Here is a 15,310-nt window from a genome sequence, read left to right on the forward strand (position 1 = left end):
TTCACATATTTATATGTGGGATTATTATTCAAAGCTTTAAGTTTGTACCGATCACCCTGTAATGTTTCAACTACCAAGAATGGACCTCTAAATTTGGCATCTAATTTGGAGAAACTACGGCCTTGATCAGCAAGTAAACAAGAAGGGACACCAAATAATGATACTAGAGATCTCACAGCCTTAATGCAACTATCTGTATCCAACTTTATTGTATGGGAAAAGTAAACAAATATAGTAAATGCATCTATCATCACAATCACGTATTCTTTTTGGAAATGTTTACCGCTAAGCTTCCCTGTTATGTCAATATGTACGGTATGCCATGGTTTATCGATCTTTGGAATCGGATACAATTCAGCTTGTATTTTGCCAGATGGTTTCGACAGCCTACAAGTGATGCCGTTGTCTACAAATTTACAAAAATATTACAACATATTCTCAAACCAATAGTACTCATACATTTTTCAAGGGTTCTTTTCCAATGGCTTCATGTACGATATTAACGGCAGACCACCTAATCGACTTTGGTATAATAGGAAGGCAAGTGGTTTTCCCGTTCTTTGAATCTTTCTTTCATGACCGCAACTCCTATGTTTTAGCCAATTCCTCAATAAGTTCGTTATTACGCAACTTAGAAACCATAGACGATACCTGTTAATCTTTTTGCTGTTCGGCTAGTAACCAATTGTCAGAGATCTCTGTCAAATTAATGTTTTTCAACTATATTGATAGGCTTTAAACTCGACTTAAGTAAGGGAAGCATTAAGTGAATTACAATCTGTCAGCACTGTAAAATGTCGTCCATGTAAATAATGGCGAAAATACTTTATAGAGTAATAAACAGCCAATGTCTCCAACTCGTACAACAACCTGCGATCGTCAAGCAATTCTAGGGTCCGCAAAAGTTTTTAGCTGCTTTCATTTCTAATCATATGATGATACCCGTTACTCAACTAGTGTGATTACGAACGAGAAATTTAATCATTTCGATAGATATTGGGGAATAAAATGAGAAACAATTCAAAAGTGTTAGCATGACCGGTTTGACGGCCTTAGGGCGTTAGAGTTGGCGTGGAAAAAAGTTTTTTAGCAAGTCGCTAGAAATTTACGCAACTAATAAAATTATGAAAAGATTTTCAAAAATGTGGGATGTGCTGTTTTGGGCGGTTTCAGGGCATAAGAGTGGGTGTGGCATAAGTACAAGACAAGTTTATTTACAAGTTTTTTAAAACTGTGAAAAAATATCGAAAAATTTTTCAAAATTGTGTGCTTGGCAGTTTTGGGCGATTTGATTGCGTTAGAGTGTTACTGTTAAGTGTTAAAGGAACTTGCCATTTGCGGTTGTTCCATTTTCCAAAATTTCAAGTTTTAATGCTTCTCAATAATGCATTCCTTTATTTTCCTTAAAATTGCCAACGAGATTTGACGGATTGTTGTGTTACTTTTGAGCAACCTCTTAGTTCGAGGAAAATAGGCAATTTTCATTTGGTCCCTAATTGTGATATATTATAGATTTGCTAAATTTTGATAAAACATATTGACATTTTCAACGTAGACAACAAACAGTTTAAATTTAGATGCAGGCCCTATTTACAAAAAACATCATTTTTCCTTCCGTGAATGAAGGAAAACTACGTAACTTTCGTTACAGATCGAATGTTCAATTTGTATGTGGGGCGACTATCTGACTGTTGTTTTCCTTTTCAGTGTTATGTGAACTTAGAATTTTCCACTTTAATAAAAATATTTTTCTTGTATTTAAATGTGTTTTTTAGATTAATGCGTGAAGAGGAATCACTTGAAAACATAAAGCAATATTATGTTAAGTGTAAAAATGAAGAAGGAAAATATAATGCGATTCAAAATATTTACGGTTGCATTAGCGTTGGCCAAGCTATAATATTTTGCCATGTAAGTATAAGTATAAACCCATGGAATACTTTCTAAATAGATCAATTTTATAAGATTGCAATAAACTTTAGACCTTCCATACATAAAAATTTATATATGTAGGTATAATAAAGTACGTTTTTGAAAACAAGTACTAACGAATATTTTCATTATCTAAGCTTATCTAAGCGTGATAATTGAGTAACGCTGAGTAACGCGGAATGTATGTTTTCAAAGGATATATCAAACAGAGTATCGGCTTTATAATTAATGGATTTTTTTTTTTTTTATATAAAACGTTTTATATAAAACGCCCTCTCTAATACAAAACGAAAAAAACCCACGCACACACTTTAAAACAATGTTAAAATTTAGTCTAATTTTATTCCCCAATATCTATCGATACCACAGAAAATTTATGAAATTTCGTGTTGGCATTTCCAGTTAAGTACCGGGTATCTGATAGTCGAGAAAGTCGACTATAGCATTCTCTTTTCGTTTATATGTATCTGAACTATTTTAATTGGTAAAAGAAAAGGAACTGTAATATTTGCCAATTATGACCCTAGAAGTTAATGGCTGTTCTACGGCAAACTTTCTGAACTTATCCTATCCACACAGGTTAAAAATAACTTTTTACTTTTGATGTTATACCCAATTCCTGCTTCTTGGGGTGCCTGTTGTACTTAGCCTTGGTGCATGTCCTGTAAATTATACCTTCGTTGGCGCGTTTTTGACATATTTGGAATATATTTATCCTCAAGGACTTATTTAACACTTTCCAGGGGCGCGGTTGTGCTCGCATGTAATAATTTTCCTCTGCTTATTAGCATCCGTGATATCTATTTTGGTAACTGGGAATTCCGTCACTAAGGCATGCTGGATGCAAGTTATCCAACCCATAAACATAGCACCCTTCCACAGTTTAAAAACAAATTTCAATTCTCAATCTCCACCGCATTTCCTTTGTCTTTGTTTTTGTCATTGCCTTTGCCAGCACTTAGCTACCCGCTAATATAAGCAACCCAAACTTAACGTAAACACAGCTTACGCTTGGAGACCAAACCACGGCCAACTTATTGCGCATCAATCAAAAACTGCATCGATCAGCATAATTGAATTTCACAATGCAGTGGAATAATTTCAGCATAAAGCTTTTACCGAAAGTTCAGAAAGTTTCCAAAGAAAAGCTTCTGGCCGAGGTTGATTGGATTAGGACATAGAATTTTAAGATCAGTCTGATTCGGGAGGATTGAAAGGACGGCTTACAAATGAACTACTAGATAAGAATAAGTGTCTTGCAATAAAGTTATAAGTTAACAAGTTTAACACCAATAAAGATATTAAAATTAAAAAAAAAAAAATTATTTTTTTTTTAAATAATTTATACCACAACAAAGTTAATTTGCATGCATGTGTGCTAGGTTACACTTAATGGCGGTCACAACATCTACGATTACAACTTCATGAATAGATCAGAACAGAGATTATTTCAAAGTGGATAATGTGTCGGTTTTTGGCACCGAAAACTATAAAATGTCGCAGTGAGGGCAGGGCTGGCTTGCTTCTTCCAGGACTGTAGACTGTAGTTTCGACCGTGTTGGTCAAAGACTGTTCACTGTGCAAATTGGCTGCGTCAGAATGGTGTTCGGGTTCCAACAAATTTACCTTTCCAGGCCTAAAAAACACTTAGGCGACGTGTTCTTCGATGAATGCTTTCCATCGTTTAATTTTAGCATTTTAATTCTGTTCGGACACAGCAAAGGTGAGATGCTTATGGTCCGTAAAAAATAATTTTTTTAATACTTCCAATTGAAAAAACTACATACCCCTAATCTTAAATCATTGTAGATCTAACTATGTGTTGCAGAGTTACAGAGAACTATAGACTTTATTATAATCTTGACTCTCTGCCGCTCTTAAAGCAATCAAATCTAACTTTTTAAATACATAATTGGATCTTACTAATATTTATATATATTCTACTTTTTAAACTTGATAAACTAGATTCGTTGAATAGTATGTAACAGTCAGAAGGAAGCGTTTTCGACTATAAAAAGTATATACATTCTTGATCTGGATAAAAAGCCGAGTCGATTTAGCCATGTCCGTCTGTCTGTATGAACATCGAGAACTCAGGAACTATAAAAGCTAGTTGAGATTCTGCATCTAGCCATGATGCCACGCCCACAAACCGTCCGAAACTGCCACGCCCACACTTTTGAACCAATTTTCGATTTTTTTTTATAATTTTATTTCCATCGATTTGCCCCTTTAGGGGCTTTGCATAATTTTATGCAGCTTCAGTATCAAGGATTTTTTTAGTTCTCCCCGCCAGCATTCGTTAACGATGGGCAAGCGGGACGACCTTCCTGTAAAAAAAAAATAAGGTCGTCGGAGTCCAGTGAGTCACTGTCGTCTTCAATCGTTTGTTTCAGGGTGGAACAAGATGTTAAAAAAATGTTACCCCTTTTGTACATTGTAATCAGCAGATAAGCTGTTTAGCTGGCAGTTTAGATACGAGCTTCGCTGACTGGTTGGCAATACCTTTATTTGTGCATGGTAGAAAGCATGGCCTCTCGTGTTTGCTTTTTAACATATCAGCATTTAGTTACTAAACCAATCTATTATAATCTATTTAATAAAAACATGTCTTATCTTTTTGTTATAGACACGAAAAACTGCTGCTTGGCTTGCAGCAAAAATGACGTCGGATGGTCATTCTGTTGCTGTTCTTACCGGGGATTTAACAGTTGTGCAAAGACTTGATGTCTTAGATCGTTTCCGTTCAGGACTTGAAAAGGTGCTTATCACTACAAATATTTTATCAAGAGGTATATGATCCAAAATTGTACGATATGTATATGTACTACTTATCTCACCGTATTTTTAGGCATTGATATTGAACAAGTTACAATTGTAGTCAATTTCGATTTGCCCGTAGACGTTGATGGAAAGGCTGACTGTGAAACTTATTTACATCGGATAGGACGGACTGGAAGGTTTGGTAAGAAAACAAAGTTAGTTTTTATACCTGTTCGTTGTAGAGTGAAAGGATATACTAGATTTTTTAAAAGGTATGTAAATGGCAAAAGAAAGCTTTTCCGACCATATAAAGTATATATATTCTTGATTAGGATCAAAAGCAGATAAATGGCGATGTCCGTATGAACGTCAAGATCTCAGGAACTATAAAAGCTAGTAGGTTGCTTGATGATATTTTTTCATATTTTATACGTGTTACTCTGTTTTCCTCACAAAAATTCACCTTTCCGTTTGCTTCACTTAGGAAAAATAATAAGAATAAGTCTTAGTTATGGCCAGTCAGCAATACTAGTATTAACGTGACGTGGACTCCACAACTAATTCTGAGCACAAAAATTTTGGAAGCATGAAACTGAAACGGAAAATTTATAAGAAAGAACTGAAGATATTAATTTGCGAGTCTTAATGACACGTTATCTTATTTATTATTATTCTTAACTAAACTGTAACGTGTAACGAAATAAATTGATGTACTTGCGGGTGCACGCTTTTGCGGGTGCACGCTTTAGAATCCGGCTCTAGCTCATGGGGTTGGGTGTGCTGGTCTTGCTTGTACAGATACCCTTTTGCTACAGACATTAATGAATAAGATGAAGAATTGAGAGTGCTTGCAACAACAGAATAGAGGAGCTAGTATACAAAATCGGAGGAAGAAAATTAATATATTCGGAAGGAGACAGTTCTAGAAGAGGAGGAAAAGCTTGAGAATTTGCGAAACACCGGTGTAATTGCTTCTCCTACCTATGACCACTTTCCTTAAGAGCATGCCGATTTCAGCATTTAAGTTTTTATAAATTAATTTTTTTGCATTCATGGGGGTGACTTATAATTAATAACAGTATTTCTAACTAATAATAAGTACATAATAAATTAAATAAGTACATAAATGAATTCAAACTAAAGTAAGTTTATGAAATATAGGGAAATGGGTTTTTGTTTTTGTCTAAATTCGAAAAATTTTTTTTTAATTATTCAAGAAAGTTATAATAAGATTGGTGCGAAGAGCACTAGTTGCTAAATATATTTTAGAGGAGGAACAAATTATTTATTTAAATTTTTCTCATAATTTAGTTTTTCAGTGTAGATATCTTCTCTATATTCTAGTTCCATGAATTATTATTCGTTTTCTTAAATCAGTTTCTTTAATCGATAAAGGGGAAAAAAACTGTAAGAGAGAGAGAGAGAGTAGGCTGTAAATTTGGTTACATTTTTTTCCCCTTTTATATTTAATTGCTTACTTCCGCAACACCAATAAATTGTTCGTCGTGTCGAATTCGAATTCAATTTTTTTCCTTTTCTTTTAACTCATATGGAAAGCAAAGTTCAAAAATAATTTTAAAAAAATTTGTAAATTTATTTACCTAGCTTTTTAGCTTCCATCATTTTTGCCGGTGTATAATTGGAAACTAATTTTTTTTTCGCTATTAAATTGATATCTCTTCGTAATTTCTCTCAGTGTATTTCTTGGGTAATTTCCCACTTAAATTTCTTTATGTAAATAAAACTCACTCAAATTTTTTAATCCTCGACGAAAGATCAATTTCCCGTCGCAGATAAGCTGAAATGAAAACGTGTGATTTTCCACGAATACTTTAAAAATGTACGAACACACAGATACTCTCACTCTAATTTCGAATCAAACGACTTTAAACATATTTTTTTCCAAATTAAACCCAAAAATTTAAACGCGCACTCTTTGAAAATGTACTCATCTTGGAAAAATAATTAGATTAGGTTGGCTTATATAATATAAAAAATATTTAATACTAAAAGAAATTCAATTTAAATAAAATACAAAAATACGAATGTGAGGTAAACTAAGCCTACTCCTCGGGTACACCACATTTTTATAACTTATTGTAAAACCATATAAAATATAAATTAAAATATAACTTCGTTTCTCTCAGTGCAGAATGGCGGTTCTGTGATTTTTAATTCTTATAGGTATGGTTAGGTCAAGCATTTTTATATATATTTTACATTTTTATATGTTCACTCCATTAGGAACTTCTCACTGTGTATTCTTGTCTCCTAACCCGGCTATTATCCCCGCGCGCTTAACCTTACTTTGGGGTTCTCTCATTCTGGCAATTAATTCAAATACAGATAGCAGGGTCTCGATTTATTGGTGGCTGCAGTCCCGCCGCGGTTGCTACTCTTCTCCGGCCACATGATGGGAAGGGCGCTCCCCTAGACGGCCTGACTCGGTTCTTTTCTCTCTTTCTGCCCGCCTAAAAAGTTAGAGCCTTCGCGTCAACTAACAGATCACTTTTCCCCCGATATTCACTATCCTGTGGCTGCACCAGTCGAAACTTGTGGTCAGGGCGATGGCGCTGCTGCGCGATGGCTGCGCCAAGCGAATATTTTTAAGATTAAATTTCTGCTCTAATACTCTAATGCTCTAAGACTCCACGACTATTTTATTAGAAAAGAAATAAAACGGAAACTCAAGCCGGGTCTAGGCTATCAGCGGAAATCACGATGAGCTGAAATTCACTCTATTTACGATAACCAAATTATCCCAAAACTTTGCAAGGGCAGCTGATAAGGGTTTCATCTCGACTAGTATATTCCCGACGCATAATACTCCATTTAATATGACCCTAAATTAGAATCCCGAAGTTAAGCTCAAGACTCCTAAAGTTCGTCTATCAGGAGCTTTTACAGTGTTCTAACATAACAGCTTCAGTCGCCACTACAAAACCCATCGGTTACTCTCAGACTTGGGTATTCATGAAGACACCCTAGGCAGAGACCTACTGAAGGCACCTTATTGCCGAATATCCTTGCCATGATATGTACCCACAACTTGTCTTTGGAGGTCTTCCAGCTCGTAATAAGAGTTGTCTATCTTCTTTTGGATTTGAGATTTCACGAAAGTAAGTCCAAACTTGACGTTATAACTTTTTTGAAAACAGCTTTGCTTGAAATTACACTGATAATCATCTTGGAGATTACATCGTTTCTCGTTCTCGTCGTGCTTAATTCGGATGTGGTCAGCAGCTTGCTCCCGCATTATCTCGATAGAATCGTGCCTGTCGAACTTCAGAGAATGATCGTCAAAAAGACGTCGACCCTGAAGTGATCATGTGCTGTCCAAATTCCATATAATAAGAACTTGTACCAATACTAGAGTGTACTGCAGATCTTAATGCACAACATATTAGGCTAAGGAATTCATCCCAATCCTTCTGGTCGAGGCGTAGATATGCCCTGATTGCAGCAATTACCGATCAGCAATTACCGACCAGTTTACTCAGAAGCGTTTGCCTGCGGCGATTGAACAGCGGTCAACTGCTCCATCAGTTCCTAGAACTTTCTAGCTCGAAATTGAGAACAGTTGTCTGACAGTATCACTTCGGGGACTCCGAAATTCATGTCTTCGTTTACACGAGACAATATATCCGGGGCAACATTTAAAGAACCCTTACGGTGTTCAATCTCAAAATTTAATCTTTGCAAAGCCAATGCCCATCGCGCTTGTCGTGAATTTAAGTCATGATTGGACATTAACCACTTATGCGACGCATGGCCAGTTATTATCTCTGAAGTTCTTAAGAGCCACTATAGCGGCCAAATATTCCTGCTCTGTGACTGTGTAATTGCGTTGAGCTTTGTTAAGTTTTTTTGATACAAATGCGATAGGACGCTCGTCGCCCTTTTCCGATAATTGCACCAACACCGCCCCTACGCCTGACTTACTGGCGTCGCACTGTTTCACAAAATCCGGACAACACAAGACCGGAGCTTTACTGAGACACTCTTTGAGTTTGCTGAACGCTTCCATTGCCTCCTTTGTTAAGCCAAACTTCCGCTTCGTAGTCATTAAGTCGGTTAATGGTACAGAAAGCGTTCCGAAGCTTGTGACGAATTTTCGGTACCATCACACAATCCCATGAAACTCCGCAGACTTTTTAAACTCTGCGTAAACGAAAAATAGGTGACCCCTTTTCAGGGTCCGTCCAATTCCTGATAATGTGTCCCAAATAGCGTACTCGTCGCTTACCAAAATGAGTTTTGGCGATATTTAACGTTAGGCCCGCGCGCTTTATGTGCAGGGCAAACTTCCTAAGTAGATTTAAATGGTCTTCAAAAGTGGAAGATACTATTAGCAGGTCATGTAGATAGATGAAAACTTAATTTCTCAAATGTGCAGGCACTACTTTGTCCAATAATCGAGACATAGGGCTTTGGCGTTACATAGCCCAAAGGCATGACTGCCTGGGACGGTAAAAGCCGTTTGGTCCCGAGATTGAGGATCCAAAGGGAACTGCCCATATGCATCCTTTAGATCCAGACTCGATATATACTCGGCTTTTGGTAAACAACTCATTATCCCGTTTATTTGGGGTTACGGATATACATCCTTCTCTGTATAACTATTCCTTGCGACAGTCAAGGCAAATTCTCACTTTACCTGGCTTACCTAATCCTTCCTGACTAAATAAGGGAAAACAATTGCTCACATTCGCTAACTTAGCTTTGTCACCTTCGGATAATTCGTGCTGATCCACCACAGCTTGATGGTTGCAATATTTCAGCTATTTTTAAGAAAGCGGGGAGAAGGTCATATAATTTGTAAAACTGTATTCCCAAAAAGAGGTCCTGTTTAAGTGATGGTACGGCATAAAACTTCAAAAACTTCTTGACACCGCTGTATTCCAAGTCCATCTTTAGAAGTCCTATTATTCGTTGGGAACTACCGTCTGCGGTCGCAGCTTCTCCTCTTAACGACTTGAAATTCTCACATTCTTTTGCACCTTTTACCAACTCTCCTCCAACACAACTAATCGACGCGCCTGAATCCAACAATCCATAAACCGGGCCATTCAATAAACAAATCGGTAAGAACGGTCGGGGTGACTTTACACATTTTAACGTTATTCCAAAACAATTTCAATCGACCAGAACTGCGAGATTTCCGTTTAAGAATTTCTGGGGATTCTTTAAGCTTTGGAATGCAGACATCCCGTAACTCAGGAATTTTGCTGTGAAGCAGAGAATAAGCAGGTTTAATTGGTTCATCTGGGAGGGATAGAAAGTCACTGCTATTGGTGTTCTCTTGTGACCGGTCATGGTTTATTGATTTCAAGAGGCATTCAAAGTTTTCGGTTTGACTGACAACTTCGACATGCCGACCTTGAAGTTTTTTGAACACTTGCTGCAACTTGGTTTATAGGTGTCTGCTGCACTACACCCATAACCAAAAACTCGTCTTTCGGATAGGCATTCTTGGTAGCGGTGTCCTTCGGCTCGTCAATTCCAACATACTAGAGAAAAAGCTTCTACGTCGTTCTCACTTACGAATGTTGACCTCACCACATCTTAAACCTCTTGACAGACCTCGGATATTTTACGTTTAAACGGAGAATCTTTCGTATAGCCACTACATCTTTTGACGTCAGCCAGGAATGCCTCGCGTCCCTTTCAAATTTTTCTCAACTCCGATACCGTTCTTAGATCGATATTCTGAATTTCGTGGCGAATCTCGGGACGAAGGTTACTTCTCAACACTCGGACAAGTTTGTTGGCTGTCCAAGGCTGCTCCACTCTAACGCCTACTATTTGCTTTGTGGACGTGGCATTAGAGTGGGTGTGCCAAACTTTTCTTTGCAAATCGGAAGAAATTTACAAAACTAATCAAAACATATCAAAACATTTTCAAAAGTGAAGGCATTGCAGTTTTGGGCTGTTGGTGGACGTTAGAGTTGGCGTGGCAACATGCGCTGTGGCTATGGCTCTGAAAGCTGCGTTCTCAATTTCAACTCTCCCGCTTTTATAGTTCCTGAGACCGAGGCGTTCATACGGACGGATGGACGGACCGACAGACATGGAACGTTCGACACGACTATTGATTCTGATCAAGAATATTTATACTTTATATGGTCTGAAATGCTTCTTACTGCCTGTTACAAGGAATCTAGTGTACTATATAAAAATAAAATGGAAACTAAAAAGAACTCACATAAGTTGAAATGATATTTTATAAATATTTCAAAAATAGGTGTTACCTACCTTCAAAATACAAATGAAATATTATATATTATGTTATGTTTTCCCATTACCTTTCATATTTAATTTTTGTTTCATACTTAAAATTTGTTTCAGGAAAGTCTGGAATCGCCATAAATCTTATAACAGATGAGAAGACCATGAAAGTGTGTTCCGATATCGAAAAACATTTCAACAAAAAAATTGAAGTTTTAAATACCGACAGTGCCGATGATATAGAAAAAATTGGTACATAGATTTTAAGCTCCTAAACGAGAATTCTTTTGATAATAAAAAATAACTCAAAGTTGTGTAAAACTACTAATTGGTTTGGAAAATTGGTTTGGAGTGGTATTTGGTAAATATAATATGTGAGAAAATTCGTTGAGCAAAATATTTTTAAGCAAAACAGGAGGTCGAAGACGGGAAAACATGTGTTAAAAGTGAAATTAAGTTATAAATGACAAGAGTTGATTCTGATAACTAAAATATTTAATTCACGAAAATACGCGGTAGTCAACTGCCCGTTACTCTGATGTTGGCTGGAAAAGAGAAACAGAAATCTAAGCGAGGGGTATAGCCATCAGAAATCGAATGCTTTAGCATAAAATAAGTATACCGTTCTTTTTTAGAGGATTAAAGTTAAATTAGTATTTATTTATGGGACAAATGTAAAATATTGATAACAGACAAAATTTTGCTCCGTAGGCGTCAATAGAATCAATATAGACGGACAGGGCCAATCAAGTCAGTAAGTGATCCTCATCAAGAATTAATATGTATTTACGTATGTATTGTAACAAATTGATTTTTGTTAGTCTGCTCTGAAGATTTTGTGTGTTTGTCCTACAAAATTCATGTTAAAGATGATCATTCGGTTACCAATAACAACACTTTGCAGTTCTCGTTTCAATGATCATTATTAATCTGGAATAACACCTGGGAGTGATTTGTTCATTGCGATAATCTTCTCCGCTTGCGTGATGATGTGTTCTTGTTGTCTTCCTCACACAATTCGAACGAGCGATGAAAACCGGTATATTCCAAACTTTACCCGCATCCCATGGGTGTATCTAAATTCGTGAAGCGAGAAATCACAGACTTATTGCAAAAAGGCATTACTAGAACTTTTAGGTCGACTTACAACAACCCAACATGGGTTGGTCACCTGGTAACGAGGTCAAGACGCACGCACACACAGCGGGAGCAACCAGGCCACGGCGAACAACTGGAGCACATAGCGGGTGATAACTGTGCGGATCCCTTGATGCAAAAATCCCCTGCAGATCAAATAATTGAGAATTGTGCGAAAAAAAAAGAAAAATAAGGGAAAAATGTAACCCATTGTATTGGCTAAAGTTACACGCGCTTGCTTTTAATTAGTTTAATAGCACTGCTATTAATCATGCGATAGCTTTGCAATACCATGTCTATCGAGCTAACAAACAAAACAGGAATCGTTCATAAGTGGGCTTTGCGGTTGCGAAACGCACTGTCTTCGGCACCATGAAGAACAACTCCGCTTGGCGGAGGGCATAATTCATATGCGACACGCACACGGCGATGGATCACTCCAATTTATGCATCGAACGACCAGGAAAACGAATCCAAACCTCGAGTTGGACCTGGACTTTGTCTTGGTGGACCTGCCAAAAGGAGTGGGAGATGGATGATGGGGCCATCATGATGGCCATAAAGGCCATGACGATCTGGGAAAATAAATATGAATAAACGTTTAAAGGCCATGACGACCTGGAAAATGATTATGAATAAGCGTTTGGTTATAGACTTTAGAAAACTTAACAAAAAATTTCGGTAAAGCCAACAACTTAACAACGCTAGATTTAAAGTCCGGCTATCACCAGATATATTTGGACGAGCAGACCTCGAGAAGACCTCATTTTCAATAAATGGCGCGAAGTATGAATTTTGTCGATTACTGTTCGGTTTGAAGAACGCGAGATGCATCTTGCAAAGAGCTATCGACGACGTCCTACGAGAACAAATTGGAAAATCATGCTACGTCTACGTAGATGACGACATTATTTTTTCCGAAGATGAGGAAGACCATGTTAGGCACATAGATTGGGTTTTAAAAAGCCTATGTGATGACAACATGAAGGTGTCCAACGAAAAAACAGACGAAAAAAACAGACCAACGGCGATGCAAAAACCGACAAAGAAAAAGTAAAATCCATTACATAGTACCCAGAAACAAAAAAACTGTATGAGCTTAGATCAATTTTGGGTCTGGCCAGTTACTATCGATGTTTCGTTAATGAATTTGCGGCAATCGCGAGGCCTTTGACAAGCTTGATGAAAGGAGAAAATGGCTCCGTCAGCAAACACATGTCTTTAGGAAAGTTACAGCCCTATCTGTACGGTATTCACGATATCAACATCTATACAGACCACCAGCCTTTAACATTCGCGGTGTCCGATCGCAATCCTAATCCGAAGATAAATGATGGAAAGCGTACATAGACGAAATCATGTGGCCGATACTCTCTACAGGTAAAACTATTTTAACTATTAACTATTCACAGCGAACTTTCACTGACCTACCTCAAGCTCCCCACTTGTAATTTACTTAAAGTTACAACGCCTTGGTCTCACTCTACGTTTGGATTGCAGGTTCGCCCTCACAACGCTCATCACCCTAGCAGTGGTAAATGCACGGATCACTGACGCCAAATATATACCACTCGTAGACGGATATGTACTTGTGCTTGAAAAACGTGACTACTTGAGGCACATGAGCAACCTCTCTGAATTCACTAGTATGGTAGATGAGACAGAAAAATTGTCCGAGTCCTTTCCGAATCGCATATGCACAAATTACTTCATGTTAATACAGATCATTTGATAACCTTGTTGTCCGTCCTTAAAATTCACCATAGAATTGCAAGAATCTTAGATTTCTTCGTGACAGCACAAGTGGTGATGAGGATGACAGAAGCTCAATTAGTGGACTAAAATTCCAGGCAGAAACAGATAAACAAATTAACCGTCACCATTAATAGAATTATTAAAGCCCGAAAGAACGACTTGGTTTACACCCCATATTTGTATGAGGATCTACTAACGAGAAATTGAATGCTGACAACAGAAATACAAAATTTAATTTTCACTAGCATTGACGAAAGCTTACATAGTAAATCCAAAAACCATCACTCACTCACACTCACTCCAACAAATCACTCATTAAACAAGACACTCCAATAGTTAGTTTATTAGAAGCCGCTAGAATTAAAATCCTCCAATCCGATGAAATAATAAATTATTTACTAATAGCTTATCCTAGAGTCAAAGCCAGGTGTAAGAAGGTCTCTGTCTACCCGGTATCACACTATCAAGTAATCGTACGGCTAAATGAGGACACGTTGGCAGAATGTGAAGAAGATACCTTTGCGGTCACGATATCTTCTGCAGGCGCTCTCGTCGCGAAACCTGTGCTCGTTCACGGCGCAATATTATACTCAACCCAACCACCTGAGGGCAATTATGCCCGTAGATGACGGCGTCGTTATTATCAACGAGGTGACAGCCCGAGTCAGCACAGAGGTCGGCCCAGAGGTGCTCGTCAAAGGAACGCACCTGGTAATCTTTGAACGTTCAGCCACCATCAATGAAACGGAGTTCGTAAATCTGCGAAAAACGTTGGACAAGCAGTCTGGCATAGTACGATCACCACTACTGAACATTGTCGGCCATGACCCGATGCTGAACATATTCTTGCTACACCGCATGAACAACAACAATCTGCGCGTCATCCAAGGTTTTAAGGACGAGGTTGACGCCGCGGGCTCCTCCAAACTTTGGTTCGTGGCTCGAGTGATCCTGAACATCGGTCTAATTGGTTTCGTGGTGGTTCGGGCACCGCATTAATGGTTTGAATGCCAGGTGTTTATTGTTGCGTGCGTTCGAGGTTTGTGCAACTCGGATGAAGTTGCAGCTCTAGTGCTTCTCGTATGGAGTCACTGTATCAGTGGTGGTGTAGGTTTTGTTGGGTCTCGTTCAGGAACGTAAGTGCCGCTCAATCGTCTCTCGATGTCCCTCCAGTCCACCGTGCCCTTGAAGTCGTTGAGCAATATCAGCCCGTCGCCTTTGTCCTCTATTGCTGGTATGTGTTCTGCATTGACACCTTGATTGCTTTCTATTTAAAGTTCTGGTTTTTACTAAATTACTAATGAATTTATATCTACATATTTTAAGACCATTGGAACCTTTGCAGAAGCCATTAATTCCGTACATTTCGTCTTTCTTTAATTGGTAAATTTTATTATTATTCAAATTAAATTATTATTTATTTATTATTATAAGTTTTCTTTACTGATCATGTTTTGAAATATAATAAATAAGGAATTACCTGATTCAATATGGA

General features: G+C 37.7%; 1 protein-coding gene across 3 annotated transcripts in view; it reads left to right on the forward strand.

The window, feature by feature from the left end:
• LOC117141377 (DEAD-box helicase Dbp80) overlaps window positions 1-11,251 on the forward strand; it is a 63,052-nt gene extending 51,801 nt beyond the window's left edge. The window contains exons 8-11 of one of the 3 annotated variants that reach the window (XM_033304787.1): window positions 1,776-1,911; window positions 4,562-4,724; window positions 4,784-4,910; window positions 11,044-11,182. In XM_033304787.1, the coding sequence (XP_033160678.1) occupies window positions 1,776-1,911; window positions 4,562-4,724; window positions 4,784-4,910; window positions 11,044-11,080 (463 nt within the window). In that variant the 3' untranslated portion in view covers window positions 11,081-11,182. Of the gene's footprint in view, window positions 1-1,775; window positions 1,912-4,561; window positions 4,725-4,783; window positions 4,968-5,027; window positions 5,059-11,043 lie in introns of those variants that run through there. The other 2 variants (XM_033304786.1, XM_033304785.1) reach the window with 2 other exon arrangements.
• Window positions 11,252-15,310: the final 4,059 nt, after the last annotated feature.

The sequence above is a fragment of the Drosophila mauritiana genome, chromosome 3L, assembly GCF_004382145.1.
Source record: "Drosophila mauritiana strain mau12 chromosome 3L, ASM438214v1, whole genome shotgun sequence".
Classification (NCBI taxonomy): domain Eukaryota; kingdom Metazoa; phylum Arthropoda; class Insecta; order Diptera; family Drosophilidae; genus Drosophila; species Drosophila mauritiana.